The 21,322-nt window shown below is 41.7% G+C and overlaps 5 protein-coding genes and 1 long non-coding RNA gene across 8 annotated transcripts in view; 4 read left to right on the plus strand and 2 right to left on the minus strand.

Moving 5' to 3' along the window:
* LOC149090730 (uncharacterized) overlaps positions 1-20,090 on the plus strand; it is a 120,332-nt gene extending 100,242 nt beyond the window's left edge. The window contains exon 3 of the long non-coding RNA XR_016197347.1: positions 20,054-20,090. This is a non-coding gene — a long non-coding RNA (uncharacterized LOC149090730). The remainder of the gene's footprint in view (positions 1-20,053) is intronic.
* LOC108656450 (uncharacterized) lies at positions 3,581-4,718 on the plus strand. The gene has a single exon (XM_018108516.3). It carries the CDS (start codon positions 3,751-3,753, stop codon positions 4,609-4,611), a length of 861 nt encoding a protein of 286 aa, XP_017964005.1. The 5' UTR covers positions 3,581-3,750; the 3' UTR covers positions 4,612-4,718.
* On the minus strand, positions 6,280-8,789 carry GAA1 (glycosylphosphatidylinositol anchor attachment 1). Its single transcript, XM_018108504.3, has 5 exons — positions 8,501-8,789; positions 8,098-8,448; positions 7,840-8,040; positions 6,686-7,776; positions 6,280-6,623 (listed from the first exon to the last, which is right to left on the minus strand). The coding sequence occupies exons 1-5, from the start codon at positions 8,676-8,678 to the stop codon at positions 6,495-6,497; spliced, it is 1,950 nt and encodes a 649-aa protein (XP_017963993.1). The 5' UTR covers positions 8,679-8,789; the 3' UTR covers positions 6,280-6,494.
* On the plus strand, positions 9,634-11,165 carry LOC108656447 (zinc finger C4H2 domain-containing protein). Its single transcript, XM_018108513.3, has one exon. It carries the CDS (start codon positions 9,844-9,846, stop codon positions 10,828-10,830), a length of 987 nt encoding a protein of 328 aa, XP_017964002.1. The 5' UTR covers positions 9,634-9,843; the 3' UTR covers positions 10,831-11,165.
* Positions 11,700-13,694, plus strand: wus (TM2 and DnaJ domain-containing protein wurst). 2 transcript variants are annotated; one of them, XM_089263873.1, is made up of 3 exons: positions 11,700-11,922; positions 12,048-12,205; positions 12,272-13,694. In XM_089263873.1, exon 3 carries the CDS (start codon positions 12,285-12,287, stop codon positions 13,593-13,595), a length of 1,311 nt encoding a protein of 436 aa, XP_089119999.1. In that variant the 5' UTR covers positions 11,700-11,922; positions 12,048-12,205; positions 12,272-12,284; the 3' UTR covers positions 13,596-13,694. The 2 variants fall into 2 exon arrangements, with proteins under 2 accessions (XP_089119999.1, XP_017963999.1); XM_018108510.3 differs by having other exon boundaries at positions 12,282-13,694.
* LOC108656444 (UNC93-like protein) overlaps positions 14,652-21,322 on the minus strand; it is a 32,023-nt gene continuing 25,352 nt past the window's right edge. For both annotated transcript variants that reach the window (XM_018108505.3, XM_089263872.1), the window contains exons 3-6: positions 17,970-18,104; positions 17,486-17,891; positions 16,540-17,393; positions 14,652-16,451 (exon numbers count right to left, since the gene is read on the minus strand). In XM_018108505.3, the coding sequence (XP_017963994.1) occupies positions 16,272-16,451; positions 16,540-17,393; positions 17,486-17,891; positions 17,970-18,104 (1,575 nt within the window). In that variant the 3' untranslated portion in view covers positions 14,652-16,271. The remainder of the gene's footprint in view (positions 16,452-16,539; positions 17,394-17,485; positions 17,892-17,969; positions 18,105-21,322) is intronic.

Genomic DNA, 21,322 nt, shown 5'->3' on the forward strand with positions numbered 1-21,322 from the left:
TACACAAGTCTATGCATGCTTATCCTTAAAGTTTGTCACAGTTAAATAACAATAAATGTCACACAAAACGCCATAAGCGCCTCCAACCCTCCATCCCCCTACCCCCTACCCCTACCCCTACACACATGCTGACGCACACACACACACACACACACGCACACTTACTGATAGCTGCCGACAACGAGACGAACATAAAAGGCAAAAGTTGCCTCTACACCAGAAAACTCGTATAAAAGTTTCCCTTCCTTGGCTCTCGCATCTGACTACTCGTCTATGGATCCAGGGATCCTGCTGTCTGCCGTCTCCTGCCTCCCGTCTCCTGCCTGATGGCTGGCGGCTTTCGACTGGCGACTGACGACTGACGACTGGTGACTGGCGACTGGCGACTGGCTCCTGGTTTTTGGCTGTCGATGGGCTCGCTGTCAGCTTCACCTTGACAACGCTGTCGCATTTTCATTTCAGCGCATTTTTCGCACTCTTTAATATGCTATTATAGGCTATGCCATGGATTGTAGGTTAGAAAGTAACCTAGATCTGGATATATGTATATTATATTATGTACACCTGGTTATTATTATATATACAATTTATTAATTATATTTAATAATCATCAATATATATATTCACATATATAAATATCGATTTTTTTTTCTATTTTTATTATGTGTTGGGTCTAGTATTGAAATGAAGTATCTTGACAATGATTATTAGTAAAATTATCTATATTATTACTATTATTGTTGGTTTACTTTATCTTTAATACTATGGTGAATATTACAATTATTGATATTGGATTTGGAATATGGGTGGGGCTAGGAAGGTAAATGCTTGAATTATAGTAGAATCCGATAATAACGACACTCAAGGGACCGTCTTGATTCACGGAAGTCTCTATAACCCTATCAGTTTGCTCATAAAAGTTTGTCTGGGGCCCAGAATTTTCGTCGCTATAACCGTACAGACACAATAAGCGGACTCATTATATTGGATTCTACTGTATTAGTATTTTTATTTCTATTAAAATTATATATATTGCCAATACTAATATTATTATAGGCTGAATCGGGATGAGGGGTTAAATTTTATCATTCTCATATAATTGATATTCTATTCATTATTATTTTATATTATTTTAATATTATCATTTTTCTTAGTATTATTTTGATCAGTTTAATGAAATATCTCATAAGATTATATATTATTATGTATTACTCGGATATAATTATGCTCATACATACATCAATCAGACAGTTACTCATAGCTCTGAGGCAAGTATAAGATGTATATATGCATTTATTTATTATGCAGGAATCTCAAGAGGTACATAGATATAATTTCTTAATCTTATATCAGAAGGCACATATGTATGTATATAGATCTAGTTTCTTCATCTCATAGTCATCCATCATCATCTTGCCTATGCAAAATACTTGCGATTAAACTTCTTCTTACCTATTTCATCAGTCCAAGTATCAATTGATTGCAAATTGAGTTTATGGCATTTATGGCGCTGGCTAGAGTATACCCGGTTCGGGACTCTATACCCTTTTGTTTGCTGGCTGCCTTGCTGCCTCAGCGTAAGCCTCTGAATGAGGCACGTCATAACTTTGCCATAAAAACAGCTGACAACTCCAACGCAAGGATATAAAGATGCCATCATTCCCAGTCAGCAGCCGTGGCCCATTTCTCACTCCATATGTGTGTCTGTGTGTGTGTGTATGCATATGTATATGTATGTTTGCTAGTTGCTTCAGTGGCTTAATGTGCTAAACAACTGCGTAGCTAAAGGACAAAGGAATTGAACATGCGCCAAATTTAAGTACTTCGCCAAGTCAGGGAATCAAATAGGCTGTCAGCTACATAAATAGTTTGCTATCCCTAATGCCTATTACTTTTCTAGTTTATTGGGTTTCATTTGGATTTAACCCCAAACAGTATACCCTGTAGCTGGGCCAGTGCGCGGTTCGATTGGTTAGTCACACATTGAACTGTGTTATCGATTAATATCGATTTTGAATAAACTATAATAGAACAAGACAATTATTAATTTCTGAGAAGCACACATAAACTCAAATCAAGGCAATATATGAGTATATCAAAGTACGTAGTATTTGCCAGTCGATCATTTTGTTTGACTTCCATTTCATTTCGCCATTCATTTAAATTTGAGCTAAAGCCATAAGAACTAGCTACACACATATACAATGCCTATGTATGCAAACGCATTACTTAACCACACACACACACACACACACACACACACACAGACATACGCACAAGAGCAGACGTTGCTTATACCCTGAACCCATTGCAAATATGAGTTCAGGGCATAATTTGTTCTTGCAAGTGTTTGCAACAGGCTGAAGGAGGAGGCTTGAAGGCAGAAGAAGAGGCCGAGTGAGTCTAAAAACAGCCCATAGATATGCTCCTATACGATGTTATAGATTATCGACTCATTTAGCCATCGCTTTATTATCGATGATAATCGTTGAACTTGATTTGTTAGGGTATCTGCTAGTCGGCTCACCACCGGCACGAGTCCACACACTTGTTTCGTTATGCATGTGTGGGCATGCATACAGGGAAATCAACTCAAGAGCAACAAGATGTTGGCATTGGCTTACATAAGCTGAGCGCCTGGTAAATGAATATGTAGCTGCGCCAAGAACAATACGAGTCGCACCGTGGGCCAAGCTTCATTAATTAACTGTCAAAATGAGGGAATGGGGGAATGCAAGCCTAACCTGAACTATGAGCCAATCGTCTGTAATAGTTAACTATTATTAATACCCAGCTCTTCAATCCTAAGCCCGTCAGTCAATCAATCAATCACATGTCCCTTTTTCTGCTTGGGTCAAACAATTATGCAATCAATCAACATCAGTCATTCAGTAATCAATCAATCGTTCAGTAAAATGAATAAATTAATCTGTCTTTCAATCACTCAATCAATAAGTTGACTAATTAATTGATGAATCTTTTTGTCAATTAATTTGTTTTTGTCTTTCAATCACTCAATCAATAATTAATTAATGAATCTTAATCAATCAATCAGTCAATAAAATAGTCAATAATCGTCAGTTAGCTGGACAACCAAGCAATTAAACTATTTACTTGGTTAGTCAATCAGTCCTTCAATTAATTAGTCAATGAAATTCAGTCGTTTAATTGATGAAGCAAGAAGTAATCAAGCAATTAATGTATTGCGTCAATCAGTCATTCAATCAAACAGTTACAGTTAAAGCGAGACAGTCAATCATTCACAAAACCAATGCTAGTTAATCCGCTAGTCAATCACTGTCATTCAGCTAGTCAACCAGTCAATCAATCAATCAGTCTGATTACTGTCAACCACTCACCTAAGCAATGCCAGTCAATCGCTCTATTATCTACTCTTTCAAGCAGTCAGTCAATCAATCAGTGGCCTATTCGTAGCTCATTGATCGTCCAAGAGTAAATTAGTCAATCAATCAACAGAATCAATCAAAGAACAGCTGCTCATTGCATAAGCTGTCAGCTGGGGAGATTTGCTCAACAAAACAGGAAACTCTCGGCCAACTTGAGGGGGGGACTATATATAATTGAATAGCTAGGCTAAACCTCAGATCCAAATATCATCTACACAGTTCACACATAGTTTCAAAATTTGATTCGCTTTACTACCCAAAAACGAACACGAAACACAAAAACTTTAGTTCTTCTTCTGTAGCCACAATTTCGATAACGGGACGGTAAGGAAATACATGAACGATGAGCGACTCGAAGCGTCAGGTGAAAATGGTGGCCGAGCGGGCACTCGCCAGTCTCGTGGAGCGGGCCAAGCGCCTCCAGTTGACCAGCGTCTCCAGCGTGCAGCTGAATAGGTTCGCCGGTGAGCAGCGGCCACAGCCGAAGGAGAGCGAGACTGAGCCGAGCGCTTCGGCTGCAGTTGGTGGGCAGGCAAGGAAGTCAGCGAAGGGCAGCCAGTCCGGCCACGGGTCGGCGACACAGCGATCTCTGGCCACCGCAAGGAAACAGCGCAAAATGGATGCGGAGCCATCGCCACCGCCGCCGCCGTCGCCCCGTGAGCTGGGCGTGATTGCCGAGCTGAGGGATGACTTCTACCAGACCGACCAGCTGCTCGATCAAATGCTCGCCGATGCCCACAGACTCCACCGGGACATGATCTGCTGCACGCAGCATCAGCGCGATCTCGCGCTCGTCCAGCAAATCGAAATGGAGACCACAACCCGCTCCCTGGACTCCCTGTTCGGGGCGCTCAACGAGGACCTGGGACGCAACGATCTGCGCGAGGTCATGGAGCGCTGCAACACCGCTCTCAAGCGCAGCAAGCAGCGGCTATGCAGCGCGCTGATCAGCGAGCCCTCCGACTCCAACTCCGAGTCCAACTGCCGCCATTCCAATGACAGCAATTCGCAAGGCAGCTCCAGTGATGGCAACTTAAGTATCAACAGATCCCGAAATAGCAACAAAATCACAGCATTCGAAGGTATCGGCGAGACCATGAAGAAGTCGGGCGTGGTGCAGGAGGCGCTGCTGATCCTGCCGCTTGAGCAGCGCGAGTCATCGTCCGGGGACTGCGACGGATCGACGTTCCTGGCCAAGCGCTGAAGCTGATGCTGATTTTCCATTTGATTCCATTTGGCTTATCACCTAGCATAGGTTTACAATATTCGAAATGTCGCTTAAAATCAATAAATTCCCGTTGCACCATAGAACACACAAACAGGCCTAGCCAGATCCTAATCCGCATACCCATGCCAATCCAGCCAGCTGTTGACTCTGATACAGATGCCAGTGGCAGCAAACTTTTCTTGTTAAGCTCATCAACTGGATGGGAAGTGCAGCCGAACCCTTCTACATCCATCCATCCATCCATCCTCCCGCTGCTCTCATCATCAGCATCATCGTCTGGCACACAGTTTGCGTTGCGGCCTGGACTGCCATCCGCAAACACAACTACTACTACTACTACACTGCCACTCCCACTCTCACTCTCACACCAACTGCTACTGCCACAGCCGTAGAGTTTTACGTCTCTCGCTCCGGCTCATAACTAATTACCGCCTCCATCGCATCGCATCGCATCGCATCACATCGCCGCATTGCCAGCATCTCGAAACTTTTAAATTGAGTTGCGTGTCATAGTCAAAAAGTTTGCACACTTTCCGTTAACGCCCCTTCGCCCTTAACACACAGTACCCCTCGCATTCCACCTACCCCACACCCCCTGCTACCCCTGCTCATTGATGCTCTTCAAACTGAATACGTGATATCGCTGTGTGCCACAATAAATCAACTTTGTCAAATTACATATACATATACATATAAATTCTATATACTATATACACACACACACATGCACACACAGACACACGCACTTGTTAGTGTGTGCCTGTGTGTGAGTGCGCGTGTGTTAACCGTAGCGTAAACACATTCAAATAAACTAATGATTCCCAACTTTTTATATTATGTATGCTAAAAAAAAAAAAAAAAAAAAACGAACAAGTATACCCCAACCGGAGGGTAGCACTAAGAGTTACCATGGGTCTCTCCCATTTCAGTCTACAAGAGGAATAATGCCATCCGAAATATGCCATAGAAATATCGTATATCATTATTTTATATTTTTCCATACTCCCTCTGCCACGCCTACGCTTGAAAACACTTGTCCAGAAACAAACCATCCTGAATTACCTTTTTTCAATGAGCACGCTGTATACTAATTTATAAAAGGGTCTCATAAAGTTGCCAGCTCTATGCCAGACCAAATAGTTTTCTAAACTACATAATTTCCCAACTTTTAATTGGCATTTTCCCTTCCGAATTGAATCGTAAACAAATGTATCAAAACAAGAAATATCCCCACAGAATGACCCAAAATAACGCATCGTTAGTCAAGTCACGGCTTAGACTGAAAATTCCTGATTTCAAAGTTTTTATTGGATCATTTGATATTCCATTGAAATTGAATGAAATTTGTTAAAGACGAACTGAAGTCAAGTTAGACAAGAACTTTACAGCCGGGCACACCCGACTATACGATACGCGCCTCAAATACAAATTTATATTCGATATCCTTGAAGATGATCAATAGATGAGTAACTAGAGAATCTTCGTAGCTAATGGAACATAGAGAAAATACAGATTAAACCGAAACTCTTTAAAAAAATTATATATATGTATAAATGTATAAACTCAACTAAGACCAAGATACCTATTTAAATTTTGATTCAAGTAAAAAATATTTGAATAGATTACAAAGCTAGAAAAAATCATATTAATTGATCGATATATGTAATAGATATACAGATGATATCAAATTGTATTCACATATCTATCATTGGTTATATTTTTGGTAGGAATAATACAGATAGGTAAATATTTCCATAACTTACAAATATGCACATACTTTATTTGTTAAAAGCTGCCGTAGAACAAAAAAAAAATAATAATAATAATTTTGTAAACTTAAGGAAAAGCTAAGAAGCAGATCAGTTTGTTTTCAGCTTCGTTTTTGAAATCGTATTGTCGCCACGCCTTCCCAGAGCCAGAGTCCAACAAGCGATCCAAAGGGGAAAGAAGACTGTGCACGCCACAAAATAAAGCCAATTGCCATAAATCTGTAAGAGATGAGTCACGAATATGAATCAATCAAGATAGTATTCGGATCGATCGTACTCACCACTGAATCAATAAGCGCAAAGGTAACCGCATCCATGGCAGCGGTGGCGGCGCGCAGCAGCAGCTGCTGGAATGCCAGCTCGGGGAATTGATAGAAGGTCAAGACCAGGACGACTGCGTAGATGACCACCACCGGATTCAGTAGCAGAGTCCAGAGACGTGCCAAGCCGCGCAATGTGACATTCGTGGTGTTTGGGTCAAGGGCCACGATCATGGGCATCGACAGCACCGCTACAAAGAAGCCCAGCGCGAAGTTGAGCAGTCCAATGACAATCAGAGCACAGCTATAGATGAGCAGCAGACTAATGTGCAGCAGCTCCAGTCCGCCAAAGGGCAGCACCAAAAAGAACGGCAGAGCAAACCCAGCCAGATTAATTGCCATCAGCATGGCTACAGTGAGCGGCCCGGCGCCTATTGGCAGTGAAATTAAGTATTTCTGCAGCGGCAGCACGTTGCCCATGTAGCCGATGACGACCGATACCGTCAAATAGATGAGTACACTGCCATATGGCAACGTTAGCTTCAAATACACCGCAGGTGGATTAGTGTCAGCGTCCTGCTGTGAGGTATGCTCTGGGGCATCCAATGTAGACCAGATCAGATACGCCTTCACGAACCCGCAGGCGATGAGCGCCACCAGGGCGGGCATGTAGTCGCCAATGGATACGTAGCGATCGTTGTGTACAATCAGGTAGAAGAAGAAACTCTGGTGGAACCGTTCCAGCAAGTTGTTCAGGCTGCGAGAAATGCCCTCGATTGCCTTTAAGAAAGGCACGGCAGCCGAGCTCGGATTGGACTTGACATTGGAGTTGGTAACACGCTTGGCAGCAGATATCGTCAGGGCATCAATGCGGTAGCGATGGAAAAGTCCATGATTGCCACTGGGCACGCCCGATGTCTGTGCCGACAGCATGGCCAGCATTTGGCGCAAGTTCTGCTCGTAAGTGGAGTAGTTCGTGCGACGCTTCTTGCGCGGCGCCTGCTTGTACCCAGAGGTGACGCCTTCGCGTGCCATGATGCGCTGCACCAAGTTGAACATATCCAGATTGGGCAGCTTGCCATTCAATCCTTCGATCTTGACATCCACATAATCTGCAAAAACATATCGGTTACTAAGCACATGATGGCTCGTGCCGATTGTATGGGAAAACCAACCGATTTCCAAGTCCTCCACTTCAATGTTTACAGCTGCTTGCAGCGCGCCGGCGCGTGCTGGTAGGTTCCCAGGCACCAAGTACGAACTGCTAGTGTCATATTTTTTGTCGCCGTCATGATAAGCCTCTAGCCAGGCCTGCATGCCAAGCTGCTCCTGCTCGGTGACCAGGAATACCAAGTCTTTGGCCCAGTAATTTTTACCTGCCAAAAGAAAAGAGCTCTAAGTCTTTAGATGTGTGTGGTAATTGGGCTACTTACGCCTGGCAAACTCTGCAAACGTCAATAACACTGGCACGCTAGCCGATATGTCGTCATGCACCGAGCTCGGTGGACGATATGGTGCCGAGAATACTATACCCTCAGTGGAACCAATTCGCGGTGCACGCAATATGCCATAGATGTTCTTGCCATGGAACTCTTTGCCACCTCCGAACGGATAGCGTAACGTATAGTTATGTATGTATGTCTCCAAGCCAAACTCATTAAACTTGCCGAGAATCCAGGCGTGCGGCGTTGTGGACTGATGTTCCTTACGTTCGCGCTGGAGCTCCTCTAGCAGCTGAAGAGCCAGCCGATTGGAATCTATGCGTATCTCAGGATACACCAAACCTGCAATTAACATTATTACAACTGCGTCAAAGTCAGTCAGTTGTATACACACCTGGTGACAAGGCATTCTCTGATAAGTAAGTTCCATGGTTGAATTCCGGTAGGGCGAGGCACATAAACCAGACCACACCCGCTGTGTAGAAAACATAGCACAGCTTGCGCATATGCTTTGCAAGACTGTCGACCAACTTATTATGTGTCGATATTGACGGATCCGATAGAAGACCCATTTTTACAGGCTCTTGCTTCCATAAACCATTAGGCAAACAAAAATTAGCCGGCACAGTTAGGGCTGCAAATATTTATGCTGTGGTTAGTCAACTCAAACCGCAACTAGGGATACCTTATTCGGTTATCTATCGATATTTGCATTTCGTACTTTTGTTAGAGTAACAGACCATTGATTTCTTGGATGTTGTTCAAACGGGAATCACACAAATTTCATATATTTTTTTGAATATCAATATTTGTACGTGTTTATTTCCAAAGGTATTAAATAAAAATAATCTAAAAATTCTGTCATTTTTACTAAGTATGTTAGATCGATACAATATAACGATGAATTCACAAACAAAGAGCATCATCGATAAAACGTGTTCCGACTGCAGTATTTTTTTTGTTGGCGCAATTATTCCCATATATTTAAAAGCTTTGAAAAATACTATTTTTCAACTTTAATTAATTTTAGTATTGTAAATAAAAAACTGTCCCTTCCGAAATAACTTTAAAAGATATATATATATATATTCAACATAGCAGCGGCAGAATTATCCAAGAATTTTCAAAAAAATACAAAACTAAATCAAATAATACAATAATACATTTTAAAACATTGACTAGTTAATATTACAAGTATCTCAATTTTTAAATATTACTGGTTGGGAGAGAAAACTTCTGCGCATTAACCGTTCTATATATATTTTAGATCCAGTGGCACATACGCATTTGATTTATAATGAAAATTTAAAAATAATTGTGATACCAATAAAGTTATATATAGAGAGTTAAACTACTAACCACTTATAATTTTAGTAGTTAAACTAATATAGCTCGTGTCATAACATAAAGAAATTAATATTACAATTTTGTAAATACTGAATTCAATGTGTCTTTAACAGCCCTATCGACTATTTCGTTCTTTACAAAAAGCGATATATCGATAGCGTTAATAACAAAACCCTGAATAAAAGTACCCATCCCTGCGCGAAATACACAAAGCAAAAGTGAAAAAAGCATACAAAAATAATAAACGTTCAATTAAAAATCGAACCTTTGCGTCGCACAGTTTATTTATTGTCACGAAGCGTACACTGAATATATTGAGAGCTACAGACAAATCGAAATTACAAATTGCAATCAGTGCATCAGATATAAATATCACAGCAGCCATTCAAAATGGCCACCAGCGAGATTTCTAGCTCCAATGAGCGGCACTACTACGCTAAGCTGGAGGCAATCAAGGATATACGGGACAAAACGTTGGCCCTGGAGAAGCTCAAGGTCCGCATCATTAAGGAGGTGAAGCTAAGCGATGACGAGGAGAAATGCCTGGACGAATATCGCAAGGAAATGGAGCATCTGCTCGAGGAGAAGATGTCGCATGTGGAGGAGCTCCGCCAGATACACGCTGACATCAATGACATGGAAAATATTATTAAGCAGACGAAGGAGAATCAAACGCGCTCGTTCGATATGGCCAATCGTGTGTACGAGGAATATCTCGCTCTCAAATATCAAATCGACCACATGCGACGCGACTACCTGGGTCTCAGTCCACTCCGAGACCTACACGAAGAGGAGGGCAGCCCCATATCCAAGGATCGCTTTCAGACAAACTTTCTCAAAGTCGCCGCACAATCAGCGGCCGTGGCAGCAGCAGCAGCCGCAGCGGCCGCCGTCACTCAGCCCACATCTTTGGCGAGACCCCATGCACGGCATCCGCTGATGGCGGAGGCCACCGTGACAGCAATGCCGCCGAATTCGGCCGGTGCGGGTGGGGGTGGTGGCTCTAATGTGCCCAGCAGCGGCGGTGGTGGACCGGGACATGCGTTCATGCCACCCGCTCCGCCTGGAGCACCTGGCAGTGCTGGCGCTGCCGCAGCTGCGGCCGTAGCTGCAGCTCGTCTGGGCAAGAGCGACTTTTCGGCACCGCCGCCTCCACCGCCGACCACAAATCGATTGCAGCAGTCACCGTCGATCGGGATTGGACACCATCCATCTTTTCGCTCCGACTTCAACGTAAACCTGAGGCAGCAGCCGCCCCCCATGAAGTCCTGTTTGTCTTGCCACCAGCAAATTCATCGAAATGCTCCCATTTGTCCGCTCTGCAAGGCCAAGTCACGCTCACGCAACCCCAAGAAGCCCAAAAAGAAAAACAACTAATTGTCGCCAAGGCTCCATTTGTATTTTATATGTTCCATCAAGATGGATCTTTTACTAATTTAACATATTCGGTTTTTTTTTTTTTATATTTTGTTCATGTGGTTTTTTATATACGTATGTGTATGTACTTATTTATTAACCCAGCGACGGTCAAGAGCCGCACATTGAAAGTATTACATTTTTCTCATAACCATTTGCTTGTAAGCTGCTAAGAATATACAAAACTATTCTCAGATTCTGTCAACTATGCTAGTTTTGCATGTTATCTATAAGTTCTAATTGTATGTGTAGACTTATTACAACATAAACGAAAGCAATTATCGTGTCAAACTAAACCTAATTACTTTTTTTTTTGTACGTGTAAGCATTCAAGTGAATAAACAGCAAACTTTTTCAAATTTCGTTCCCAATTATTTGACAGTTAAAGCGAGAAAGAGAACAATTGAATGTGACCGAATTTGATCGTGACTAAAAATTGTCCATCCATTTTGCTTTGTCGATTGTAAAACATCGAGCGTTTCACACAATTATCGAAGTGCTGTCAAAAATTTTAATTAATTCAGTTCCTAATTTTACGTACGCTCCTTAAAGTGGAAGGTGAGTTATCCATGTGTGAAAATGTAAAATTCGTAGCTATATACATAAATATTTAATTTAATAAGCGGAACAAGAATTAACAGCTTCAAGAGATTAAATACCTTTGCGAAAAGACTAGCCTGCAGTGAAACATTGAATGATTACTTAAAGATATTTTAGGTTAATTTTGCTTTTAATCCGCAATACATCTTCAGCGAGATATAGTAGCTCAAAATTGTTTATATGAAATTTGATTCTTATTATTTGAAAGTTATATTTTGGGTGAGTGTTGCGCATTTTGTTGTTTAACAGCACTGTTTGTCGCAAGGTTGCCAGATCGGCGCACGCTTCAAATCGAAATAGAGATCTGGCTTAAAAGAAATTACCGAAAAGAACGCAACAGACTTAACTGTGACCCGACAAAAGTGGCACATGCGAAAAACGAAACAAACGCGAAGCAACAAACGATTAAATACAGAGTTAAGGCGAGAGCTCGCCATTTTTGTTATTAACCATGTAAGTTAAAGTGAAGCGTTAAGAACTAATACGATTTGAACGCATCAGTGCGGCTGGCTATAACTGTTTTTGTCAGCTACGTACGTTGCTCACTCTTGCTCTCGCTGTTGTTTTTGTTGTTGCAGCTGCGTGCACAGAATTTGTGAAAAGAGAAAGTTTGAATTGGCTCTCGACTTGACTCGCCTTGTTGACTGCTTTCTGGGCGACATCAGGGAGAACTCGCTCTCTGGCTGACTAAATAACGAAAACAAGTGAATCAAGCAACATCTGAGATTTCAAGCTGGTAAGAATTGTGTTTTGCATTACTTTCACAATATTCAAAACATTCATTCTATATAATCATGGTAAGAATTTCACAGAAAATGGGACTAAAGAAGACCATTCTCTACAACAACAACAACAATGAAGGCAATAACAATGCCAATGGAAAGATTCGCAACTCGCCTGGGACCATCTCTGGCAAGATCCGTGGCTCGCCTGCTGCCTCTGGCTATGAAATGATCGTTGACTCTGGCCCTGGCTCAGTGCCACCGCCAGAAAAGCCGAAGGGAGACACCAAGCAGCAACATGTCGAGCAGAATATGCTGCCCAAGAAGAAGTCCGTCGTCGTTGCTTATCTACTCTGGCTGGTCGGCGGCATCTTTGGACTGCATCACTTGTACTTGCGTCGCGATCGTCAGGCGTTCCTCTGGTGGTGCTCCCTTGGCGGTTACCTGGGCGTCGGCTGGCTGAGTGAGATATTTCTGATACCCGAATACGTGCGCGACGCCAATGAGGATCCGCAGTTTATGAAGCTGTTCATTGCCAAGATGCAGGCCTATCCGCGCCCGCCCTACTCGTCCAAGCGGTTTATGGGTCAGATTATGTTTGGATACCTGTTTGGCCAGCTGTTCAGCGCGGCCATACCGCAGTCCATCACCGGCGGCATTGACTTGAGTTGGCTGCACTGGTTCATACCGTTATTCGTGTCACTGGGCGTCTGGACCGTTGGCAACATTGGGCGTGAGTGCGGCATTTGGTGGCCGTGCTTCGCCGGCGCCTTCGTTGGCTATTTGGCGCGCTTCTACATCTACGATGAGACCTATTCGCTGCTCGTGACGTCGCTCGTCTCTGCACTGGTCTTTGACAGCGTCGCGAAGCAGTGGCGCCGTACTCCGGAGCGCAGGCGCACTAAGGGTGAACGCACTCTCTATTTGGGAGCTGCCGTTTGCATTTACATTGCCGTATGGAGCTCCGTGGTGCTCTTCAATGGCTCCATTCCCGACGACGACGGTGGCGAAGTGCCCATATACGAGGCTTTGCAGAATTTCCTAGCCTCCGCCTGGTGGACCGACTTGAAGCAGGCCCTGTACGACACCTACACCTATGGACAACATCATGGCTGGTACGAGACATGGCGCGAGGTCTTCGAGAGCATGGACGTGGATGGGGAGCGCACTGCCTACAAGGTGTTGGGCGTGAGCGCCACTGCCTCGCAGGCCGACATAACCGCTGCCTATCGCAAACTTTCCAAGGAGAACCATCCCGACAAGGTCAAGGACGAATCGCTGCGTGAAGCTGCCCATAAGCGCTTCATTGAAATCCAGCAGGCCTACAACGTGCTCAGTAAAATCAAGTCCAACCGTCGCCGCAAGAACAACAAGTACAACGTGGACGATGCTATAAAACTCTAATTCCAGATTTGCCCAATCTCAGCAAGAAGTCTGTTAAAATTTAAGGGTTTTTTTTTTTGTCTTCTACATTCCTTCATTAACAATAAAGTATTTATTTTTGTATATGTACACCTAGAATAATCTTAGGCGTAGATCTAGGCGTGCGCATGCAGCGCGGGCAATTCGTGCCGCGATATCTCTTGGCCTGACTAATTGCAACGTGACGTGGCGGCATGTCGAGGCAAAAGACAATTACAGCAGCGACTATTGGGCCTTAAAACTAACACCCAACACCGCACCCCGTCCTAGAGTATATTATATAATATATGTATTTATATATGTATATTTTAAGTTAACGTCAAGCAGAACCCTTTTTTAATCTCAATCAAAGTACTCTTTATATTGCTTTTGTATAGCTCAAGTTTTAGTAAATCGTAATCATAACTATAATCATTAATTACAATAAAAACTAGATAACTAAACTAGATAGCCTTACTACTTGTAATATCCCTTGAAAATGTGCAATGTTAAGGCTTAGAGCAGAAAAAATTGAGGACATAGTCAGCCCTATAAAGTACTTATATATTTTTGATCCGATCCGATGAATTGACATACATATCCATCCATATCAAAGGCTTATAAATATTTTGTATACATATACCATATATTATTGTAAACCTCACACGCTAAAAACTGGTCAAATTTGGTTGTATAACTCAATTCATTTGCATTTGCTATCGATAATAATCGATTTGCACTGTGAATTCTTTATCCTTCACAATCCAAATCGATTAATATCGAAATATAAAGACTGTGTTATCAGACTCATAGACCAAATAGATTATTATGGATAATTACAGATTTTGTATTCCCAGCCTTCTAAGCTAAAATAGATTATTATCAATGATCATTAACTAATGTGTTCAGAAATCCACAATCGATTATTATCGATAACTACATATTTCGTTTTTTAACTATTCTGACTAAGAGTCAGAATCAAATCAAATGTAAGGAAGTTCGATTGACAAAGATTTGGATAATTGTTCGTTTTAGTTTGAAATAAAATATAAACAGGCATTTAAAATATTTATATTCATTTATTTATTTTTATTTTTTACATAATATAATGAACTACTTATTTAACTAGGCAAAAAAAAAAAAGAAAATTGTATGCATTATTTATAATTTTTTGTTTTGATTTTGTTTTTTTTTTTTTGTGCATTTTTGTTTTTTACATTTGATTATATTTGCGTAAAAGTTTTCAATAAAACGAAAAAAAAAAAAATGTTTGTATTTTGTGTTTATGCAACATTATGAAAATGATAATAATTGCAATTTGAGGGAGGTTGACTTAATTTTTTTTTATATATTTTGTTTGTTTTTAAAAATGTTATTCCAACACGAAAATAATATTTTGTTTCTTTGCAATTTTATGTGTATATTTATATATGTATATCATCTTTTCTCTTTTGTCTTTTTTTTGTTGTTTTTTTTTTTTGTTTTGAAAAAGAAATATAGTTAAATAAAAAAAAAAAAAAACAGGGAACAATAACTCGCTTAAATATATATTTTAAAACATAATACTGAGCAAAAAATGTATTTCTCATTTCGCATGCTATATTTTTTGCTTATGCATTTATCAAATTTGTTTTAATCGCTTGCTTTCTATATTTGTTATGTGTATATAAGTACATACTATATACACATATACATACATATATACATATTTATGGTATATATAGTTTTTATATATTTTGTTTTCTTTTTCGACTGCTTATAATTAACAATTAAGTTTAACATTAGTTTTCGCGGCCAGTTTTTAGTTTAGTTTAGAAATTTGACTATTTTGTGACTGTGTGCACTCGTGTCGGTGTGTGTGTGTGTGTTGCGTGTGTGCATTGTGAGTGTGGCTGATTATCACGTTTTGTTGTTTGATTGTTTTCTTGTGGTTTTTTTATATAAGCAAAAAAAAAATTATTAAAAAAAATTTGTATATATGTATATTGATTTAATGCTAGTATTTAAAATAAAATAACAAATTAATAGGCATATTGACACACATACTGTTGCAGCATGTGTTGCCAGTGTGCGTGTTGCTTGTGCATGTGTGTATGTGTGCGGCTCTCTTACAGTTAACTAACACACCCTTGCTTGCTTCTTTTTCGCACACTCTGTAAAGTTGAAGACGCCCTCTGTCGTCAATTGCTATAAACTCTCGGATGCAGTCGTCGATTGGCTGCTAACATTTTTTGCATATGTACAAACGAAACTGGTGCAGGACACACACACACGCACGCACACAGACAAATTTATATTAAAATTTATAGCTATGTATAGAGGCACTGGTGTGTGTGTGCGCTTCTGCTAGCTTGTGGCCTTTTGTATTGAATGGTTTTGGGAAGGGGGAATGTACTAAGTACTACGACAACTACAACGACAAAGTGCTCGGACGCGTCGCCGATGGGCCGACGAAATGTGTGTGTGCGCCTCCAGTTATGCAACAGTGTGCGTGTGTTTGTGTGTATGTGTGTTTGTGTGTATTTGAATCTATGTTTAACATTTTTTGCACTCGTGTTTGATTAACAGAATTGCGCACTGTTAAGCCTTAACAGTTGAAGTTGTTGCGGCCGCAACGACGTCGTCGCCGTCAGCGAAAATAAACAAAAAGAACGTACAACAATTAACAAATGACGATTATTACAGGCGCGTGACTACAATATCTTCCTCGAGATCGTCCAGCTCATCATCGGTCTCCTCGACGCCGTCGCCGAAGCCATTGTTGGCCTCGGCGGCAGCGGCAGCGGCTGCTGCAGCAGCCGCAGCCTCCTTCTCCTTCTCGGCAGCCTCGAGCTTCTCCTGCTTCTTGATCTTGCGTTGCTGTGGGGAGGGTAAATGAGAATCGATTAGAATCATATCTCCACTTGCACTCGGACTTCGGGAACTTCGGGAACTTCGGGGAACTTACCTTCTTTCTGTACAGAATCTCCACAATGACGTAGCCAATGCAGCCGAGCGTGAGGACAGCCAACAGAATGTAGAGCTTCATGCGGGTGCAGAGCGTTGTGGCATAGGCATAGGCGATGACGAAGCCAGCCGACTCCCAGAGGCGATAGTTCGAGAAGGCGGCCTCCTTGTTTCGCCTGAAGAGCAGGCCATAGAGACCGTTGATCTGCGTCTGCCAGACGGCGTCGCCGACACCCCACAGGCCGGACATGGCGTAGAAGATGAGCGGGTTGTCGGGATTGGGCCGCCAGAAGAGCTCGACGGAGATGAGCGTGAAGTGGACGACGGCGCCCAGCACAATGATGGGCGTGCGGCCAATGTACTTCATCACAGAGCCAAAGAGTATGGAACAGAGGGCGTTGACAACGCCAAAGCAGATCATGACGAAGCCAATCTGGTGCACGCCCAGGGCGCACGCCACATAGGCCTGGGTGAAGTCGGCGCCAATGAACGCCTGCTCCATGCCAATGAAGACGGTGATCGGTATGAGCAGCTGCAGATTGGGTTTCTTCATCTGACGGAACGTGGCCGAGAGTAGCTGAAGGCCCGAAAGCTCCGCCGCCGAATTGGAGCCCTTGCGCTTCTCACCGTAGCGCTTGAGCGGATCCAGGAAGAAGGCAATGATGCACACGGCGGCCACAATGCACGACAGATAGATCATGGAGATCTCGAAGATCTCGTTCTCTGGCGGACGCTCCAGGTTGCCGTGGCCGCCGGTGCCGGTGGTGCAGAAGTTGGCACCACAAAACTGCAAATCCTCCTCACTGATTGTGGAATTGGCACTGCTGCTGCCACCATGTGCGCCGCTCGACAGGACTGCAAAGGAGAGAGACGAAGACAGAGAGAGAGGGAGAGGGAGAGTGGACGATTTAGTCATGTTGTCCAGCGCTTCATGTATGTGGACTTACCCAAGCTGGAGATGAGATTGCCCCAGAGCTCGGCGGATTGCCAGGCCAGGAAGAAGAAGCCAAAGAAGCGCACAATAATGGCATCGACAGCTTGTTCAGTTATCTTCGCATACACCTGCCCCACCTGTGTCAGATATGTGGCCTTGGACGCCCACATCGGCGCCGCCCCCATACCCACCAGAATGCCAGCCGGCACGAGGGTGTAGAAGCGCGGGAACAGCTGGAAGGCAATGTACGGCGCATAGCAGAGCATGCTGCAAACGAGCGTCCATTTAACCGTCAGCTTCCGAATGATCAGCGTGGGCAGGAAGATGCAAGAGACAACCAGCGCCGCATAAATGGCACTGAGCGACACTGTGCCAAGACCATCCTTCGAGTTGATCGAGGATTGCAGATTGGCCGTGCCCTAAATGGTAATAATAAAGAAATAGAAATTGCCAATTAGCTGGGCTCGTTTCGCTGGGCCATTGTGCGGATTTCTCACCTGGAACGCAGTGAACTGCACCATGAAGGCGATCGAGATGATTGAGATATTCTTTAAAATGCGCCATTTCTCGCCCGGATTCAGCACAACTTTCTCTCGCAGCGAGGCGGTGTCTGGCTCGAAACCAGCTTTTGGCTAAAAATAATACCAAAAGAGAGAGAGAGAGAGAGAGAGAGAGACAGAGAGGGAGAGAAAGAGAAAAAAAGCATAAGCGAAAAATGAAAACAAACACAGCGCAGAGATGAACGTTATTCATTAGTGGAACTGGCCAATAGTACGGCCTAGGGGCGGGTGCTGGACGGTACCTTGTGGCGTTACGCACCGCCAAAACGAAAAGGAATTCTAGATGTAGCTTAGCTCTATACTAACTAACTAATTAACTATTGCAAAACTTTAAGCGAAATTGTTTTGGTTTTTGCTTGGCCAAATTTGTTTTTCTCTTTCCCGAGTCCAATTAGTCCCAAGCTAAATATTTAATTGTTTTAAGATTTGTTATATTTGTCCTCACTTAAAATTGTTTTTTTTTTTTTTTCCCCCGTTAAAGATCAATTAATATTATCTCATTATATAAGCTAATCGCTGGTTATCTATAATAAATTATATATTACCTAACTAGTTAGTATAGTGTGCTAATTAATGTTTTCACTTGTTAAGCAATATTTTGATTTTTTTTAGGTTTTGTAAACTCGAATTGTTTTGCTTAAGATCAATTAGTGGAAACGTTCTTTATGAGCAATTCTCTTGATAGCTCTTCTTTTACTTTTTCAGTCTTCTATTGTCTCTTATGGTATATTATATATACTAATTAATTAGTATTGCTTGCTAATTAATATTACCCATCTTGTTTTTATGCAAAATTTTAAGGCATTTTTTATTTGTTCTTACTTGAAATTGTTTTTTTCTTTTCCCCTTAAGATCAATTTGCTTAATAGTCTCATATAAGCTAATCTCTTGTTATCTCTTCTTCTTGTTTATTCCTGGAATATGATCTCATGTGAATCGTTTATCATGCCTAATTGTTTTCTTGGCATTTGATTAATTTGTAGACAAAGTTTTATTCACAGAATACGAAGAATTGCCATCCAAATAAATATTGTAAACTTTATTTATTTATCTATATTATAGGTATAGCTTATAGCTTCTATGTACAGGGTATATATTGTATTATATTTACAGCCTGTTGGCCGTTCATTCATTATTTATGTAGGTGTTGGCGCGTTGACGCTTTTAGTTTCTAAAATGTAATGCGTGAATGCGTGCGTTTTGCTCGCGTTTCGTGCGCGTTTTGTGCGCGGTTTGTGCGCGTTTGCTGCGCGTCTTACATTGCGCATGCGCGACGCGGCCTTTAAATGGTCATAAAAAATGCGCAAGGCACCTGCCAGATAACTAACTGGGCACGGTCGTAGAACTGGCCCAAAATATCTCCATCTATATATATATATAGAGAGAGAGATGTGTATGTATATATATATATATGTATGTGTATATCGAAATTGTGATTTTGCATGCGCTGCCGCAACCGCTCAGAAGGTTGCAGCGCGCTCGCGGCGCCGCGGGGGCGATTTTTTCAGCGCTAACGCAATTTACGTAAAGTTTTATTTATATATTTTACATTTTGTTTTTGTTTTTGTTTTTTTTTTTCGGCTTGGCTTTTGGGGAGGCACAAAACTGTAATTGGCATTTAACGGAGCCGTTGGCGGCGTTGGGTCCACGTCCCCTGGCCAATTAGGTGGCTAACAACAGCAACAACAACAACAACAACAACAAGCATTATGCAAGCTTGAATCGATTACCGTTTTTTTTTTTTGTGTGTGTTTGTGTTTTACAACAAAATCGTATGTAAGTAGTTTAAATATTATCGCATAATACGATTCCCTTGGTTCACACGCAGCTTGAGGAGCAGCGCGTGATGCGAGTGGGCGGAAGGCTAGGCGGGCGGGGCGGAGACCTTAGGTCTTGGTAGACAAGTGAAGGTGGACTGAATCTTGTTTTGTTTGTATGCAAATCACAAACACCAAAAAAAATGTACGAAAATTCCCCGACCTTATCAATACAAAAAATAAAAATAAAAATATATCTAAAAGTGTTTTTTTTTTTTTTTTTTTTTTTTTTTTTTTTTTTTAGTGTATTACAACAACTGTATCTGTAACTGCTCTGGTTTTTAATTGCTACTATTAATATTATTATTATTAATATTCATTTTAATGTTGCGTCTTCTGAGTGATTTTTTTTAATTTTTATTTTTTTTGCATTTACAGAACAAAATTGCATTTAATTAGGTACTAAAACGCAAAAAAATGCACAACACAAACAAGTTTTTGGCGACCAACCCAAAATAAAATAAAATAAGTCAAAAAAAAGTAACAACAACAACAACAACAGCGCGTGGCCACGTCAATGCGGCCCAGACGAATGCAATTGGCGAAATATTACTCATACGCCGCAGGTGTCAGTGGCTGAGTGGACATTGAACAGCCTGCACTAAAATAATAGCATTGTAGAGCGCTACGAAACACATATATTGACGGGGGAGAGAGAATTTTACAAGCACATAAATGCATTATATATATAAGTATTTGTATATATATAAGCACATTTACAGCTTTTATCAAAATGTTTTGCTTGAGCTTTATAAGCGAAATCTCCCTGATATTGCTGATTACAAACATTTGTAACTAACAAGAGTGCTCTAGTTGAGACTGATAGACTGGGAAATACCCAGGATTGGCTACTAAATACTCTGGACTCTTAAGGATATTTAAGTAGAATATGAATATTTAATTCATTATACATATATCATATCGTATATCTAAAATCAATAGCTCAAACAACATTAAAAATCAGAGTTAAACTATCGATAGAGAAGCAATGACGTTGAGTTATTAAAAAAATAAAATAAGCTCGTGGTGCATATAGGGTTCAGCAGTATATATGCAACATTTCAAATCTCTAGCATTTGTAGTTTACGAGATAATTGCGTTCAAATGGACCGAGAGATGGACGGACGGACAGCTCGGACATGGACATGGCTAGATCAACTCAGCTCGTCATTCAGATACAATATACATATGTACATGCCGTACGGCAGCTGCCACGCCTCTAGCTGCTTGTTACATGCACTTGCACAAAACGAATCTACCCCGATTTCGCATTTTCACTGGGTATGGAAACACTTCTAATAGCGATTGCAATTCAATTAAGTTTCAAGTGAATTTGCAAATTCGCAAATGCAATGCATTTAGCATAGCATAAATAACGAGCCGACTGAGTGTGCTATAAATAAAAACTGGTCGACAGTTAATTCGCTCTAACTGTAAACGCTCTGCTGTCTGCGCTCGCCTCGCTCGATCTCT

The sequence above is a fragment of the Drosophila navojoa genome, chromosome X, assembly GCF_054131105.1.
Source record: "Drosophila navojoa isolate 15081-1374.11 chromosome X, UAZ_NAV_1.0, whole genome shotgun sequence".
Lineage (NCBI taxonomy): Eukaryota > Metazoa > Arthropoda > Insecta > Diptera > Drosophilidae > Drosophila > Drosophila navojoa.

What these genes read in the sequence shown, in the direction of transcription:
- LOC108656450 (XM_018108516.3), top strand. Translation starts at nt 3,751, where the DNA reads ATGAGCGACTCGAAGCGTCAGGTGAAAATGGTGGCCGAGCGGGCACTC.
- GAA1 (XM_018108504.3), bottom strand. Translation starts at nt 8,678, where the DNA reads ATGGGTCTTCTATCGGATCCGTCAATATCGACACATAATAAGTTGGTC. An exon ending in GTTTGCAGAGTTTGCCAGGC is followed by an intron (nt 8,041 to 8,097) that starts GTAAGTAGCCCA and finishes TTCTTTTGGCAG; the next exon opens with GTAAAAATTACTGGGCCAAA. An exon ending in TTGCGCTTATTGATTCAGTG is followed by an intron (nt 6,624 to 6,685) that starts GTGAGTACGATC and finishes CATCTCTTACAG; the next exon opens with ATTTATGGCAATTGGCTTTA.
- LOC108656447 (XM_018108513.3), top strand. Translation starts at nt 9,844, where the DNA reads ATGGCCACCAGCGAGATTTCTAGCTCCAATGAGCGGCACTACTACGCT.
- wus (XM_089263873.1), top strand. Translation starts at nt 12,285, where the DNA reads ATGGGACTAAAGAAGACCATTCTCTACAACAACAACAACAATGAAGGC.